Source organism: Saccostrea echinata, unplaced genomic scaffold, assembly GCF_033153115.1.
Source record: "Saccostrea echinata isolate AGI-Se365-2 ecotype Australia unplaced genomic scaffold, CSIRO_AGI_Sech_v1 ptg000083l, whole genome shotgun sequence".
In the NCBI taxonomy this organism is placed as follows: Eukaryota; Metazoa; Mollusca; class Bivalvia; order Ostreida; family Ostreidae; genus Saccostrea; species Saccostrea echinata.
The window spans coordinates 144,860-148,150 of record NW_026889832.1 but is presented as its reverse complement, the minus strand read 5'-3'; the positions used below and the strand labels follow the sequence as shown (position 1 = coordinate 148,150).

Here is a 3,291-nt window from a genome sequence, read left to right as displayed (position 1 = left end):
ACTATTTGATAATTTTAAACTTCGATCGTTTCTTTCACTACGTTTGCCTAAGACTTCAACAAATGAAAACAGGAAAGATTGCATGGATTGCTGAACAAGTTTGTTATGTATCATTTAATCATTGAAACAAATAATAAAACAGTTGTTTTCCAGACAATTCGATTATTTATTTTCTCGAGATTCTTAATTGTTAAAAAAATAGATATAAAAAAAGAAGAAGCGCATAATAGCAATGATATCCTGAATTATATAAAATAGTTTTGTCAAACATTTTGTTTAGATGGATATGACTTATTCAAGTAAAATGCATTATTTTTAACGCTATTGTTATTGTTAACTTGATAGCCATTCCACTCCCAGACAAAAACACCCGATTTAGTAAAATGCTATGGGGGGGGGGGGGGTCTGATCCACATCCTTCAGGTACAATTTTTTGGGGAGGGGGTTCTGATCCACATTCTTTAAGTACAAAAGGTAAAAAAGCTGGGTTTTTCGATATTTTGTTTTTGTTTGTTTAGTAATAAAATTTGTATTATATCTTTCAGTGCATTGATAATTTTACCTTTATTCCACTTATCAGAAATGGTTAGTATTTGAATGTGAAATTTATTTCATAAATTTACTTTTATTTGGATTTTCTCTCCTTAAATGATATCATTTTCCTGCAAAAGAAATGTCGTTCTGTGAATTTTAATTGTGTTCAATGGGAAACAAAATAAATTATTGAAGTAATGGTCACTTGATCAAGTACATGTATGTACTGTTATCTGTTCATTGCAGAGTAAGGAGACATGTTTTGAGTCCATTTCAACGATGAAATACACTTCAGCATGTCCTAAAAATAAAGCAGAGTAGATGTCTCGATCTACAGAGTTTGGCTGCCACAAAGTTCGTCAGAATTGTACTTCTGAAGAGAATTTCAAGTATCATTGTGTTTTAAATGTTTGGGGGAGTGCCACTATTGAACTGTGCGCAAAGGAAAAGGTCATCGTGGGTAATTTATCAAAAATTTATTATTTTTTTTACTAGTGATTAAATTGTATACCGTATAGTAAATGATTTTTTTTTAATGAAAGAAATCTTCATAGGTCGAAAATGTGCAGAATTTTCCCATGGCGGTGCTTTTTTACAAGAACATTATGAACATGTCTGTGATAAATGCCCATATCACTACAATTCCAGTGAAAGTTTTCTGTGTAAGTTATACATGTATTATTAAATGAGAATACTTCTTTCCTATACATGTTCTTGCAAATGTCCTCATTACATATTCCTGCAAATGTCCTTATTGCTTTAGTTTATTACATGTATTTTTTTTTTTAAATTTTATAATTAAAAGATCAAGAATGTTTCAAATTCAAAGAAGAAACAAACAAGGCTGCACTGAGCAATGAAATCAGAATGGCACCAGGGTTATCTTCTCATCAGTAAGCTACTATAATAGTAATTGATATTAAGAAAGCATTCATATATTTGTAAATAATAAAACAATGCTAACATGATAAGTAATACATGTTTTCTTACAGGTAAGACTGTTAGAATGTTAAAGATAATATTGTTGTGCATTATATACTTACAGAGGACCACATGTTTTATGCATTAGCCTCATTATTACTGCTGCCCTAGCTTGTCTTGTATTTGTCGCAGTGATGAAACGACGAAAAAGAAAATTAAACTGTCAGAGTACATGTTGTAAGTTTGATTAAATCCCCGGAATGACTTGTTTTAAATTGTTAAACTGTATGCATTTCTTTTCAAACGTGCAATTGTCCCCACAGCTTTACCAGCTACAGATGATATACATAAAGACACCCAAAATCCCCCCGAAGAAATAAGAGAATCACCTAAAAAATTGATGGCACAATCAAGAGGACTACAGGAGCAATGTAATGCAGAGGAAATAAATGAAAAGAAACCTGTATGCTTGTTAACAAAATGTAAGAATTTATTTTTTAATACATAACTGGTTTTAATGAGTTACATGACTGCATGTGCACAAAAAATGTCAAATGCGAACTTTTCTTTTGAGAACATCCATTGCACATCAATTTGATTAGATTCAGCTTTCAGATTTTTTTCTTTCGTTTTTATCTTGCATGCAGTTTTGGTAAATGGAACAAAACAAATGGACCAAAAATAACCTGGACGAATTGAAAACTCGCCTGTCTTGATATCCAGGTACATGTATGGAAGCAAATTTGGAAGGAAACATTAACTGCAGACATGGCTGATCTTGATGTTTATAAAAGAAGATTGTGAAGACAAAGTTTCATAAAAGAGAACAGTTAAACTACATGTGCCAAGTATATGATGAACCGTAGGCCTAATATTCTATTCATACATTTATGTTAACAGTTGATGTTCTCTCTTTAGATTGTTGGGTCTGTGAGCTTCTTGTTTTACTATATTAAGCTATCAATTCCTTGGGGCACATATGATAAATATTTTTGTTATACCTTTAAAAATTATTACCTATATTTAATCTATACTAAAAAAAAGTCTAACATTCCTAATGTTTTACTGAGCAGTCATAAAAAAGTCGATGTTTGATCGCAGAGTGAGATATTGGACATGTGGACGAGATATTGGACCGCTTATGTCACACTGTTGGAGGGATTAGCTAAATCTTATTTGCATTTGTTGGTATGCAAGCCAGCCGCAAAAGATTCATGTATAACAAAATAATAATATATAAATAAAACTTATAACAAAACATTTATTGACTGTGTTCTCGGGCAAAATGCGTTTTGTCGACCCCTCGAACCAAACTGTTTGCCTGAGGCCTAACAGTTTGGTTCTTGGGTACGACAAAACGCATGTTACTCTCGAACCCAATTAATAGATGTATATTATTTAACACAAAACAGAACTTTTTGGAGGATTTCATAACAGATTGGAAATCTATTATTGATTTCATTCTCTTTCTTATTGGAAATATTTATGACAACTTTGCCCTAAAAGGTCAATATGGACCAGGAGACTGGTTTTTTGAGGGTATTTATTGTTTTCTTTTTCCCAATGTAAAATTTTGAGTCCCAACTGTGACCCGACTTAACCCAAAGGGGTCACGATTCAAAATAATATTTAAATCTAAAAAACCTGACTTTACTTGGATACTAATATGACGACAACATTGTGTAACGGATATTCCCGGCTTGAAATAATCCAGTTCTCAGTATGTACTCGTCATCATTTCAACATTAATTTAAAATAACAACTGGCTCTTAAATTAATATAAAAACACAATAATATTAGGTACTATAAAAATATAATAATAGATATACATAGAAA

At 31.5% G+C, this 3,291-nt stretch overlaps 1 protein-coding gene across 1 annotated transcript; it reads left to right on the top strand.

Annotated features, from left to right (window-relative positions):
- The first annotated feature begins 839 nt into the window (after positions 1-839).
- On the top strand, positions 840-1,431 carry LOC133176839 (uncharacterized). The gene is made up of 3 exons (XM_061311905.1): positions 840-994; positions 1,089-1,196; positions 1,340-1,431. The coding sequence occupies exons 1-3, from the start codon at positions 856-858 to the stop codon at positions 1,429-1,431; spliced, it is 339 nt and encodes a 112-aa protein (XP_061167889.1). The 5' UTR covers positions 840-855.
- The last annotated feature ends 1,860 nt before the right edge of the window (positions 1,432-3,291 follow it).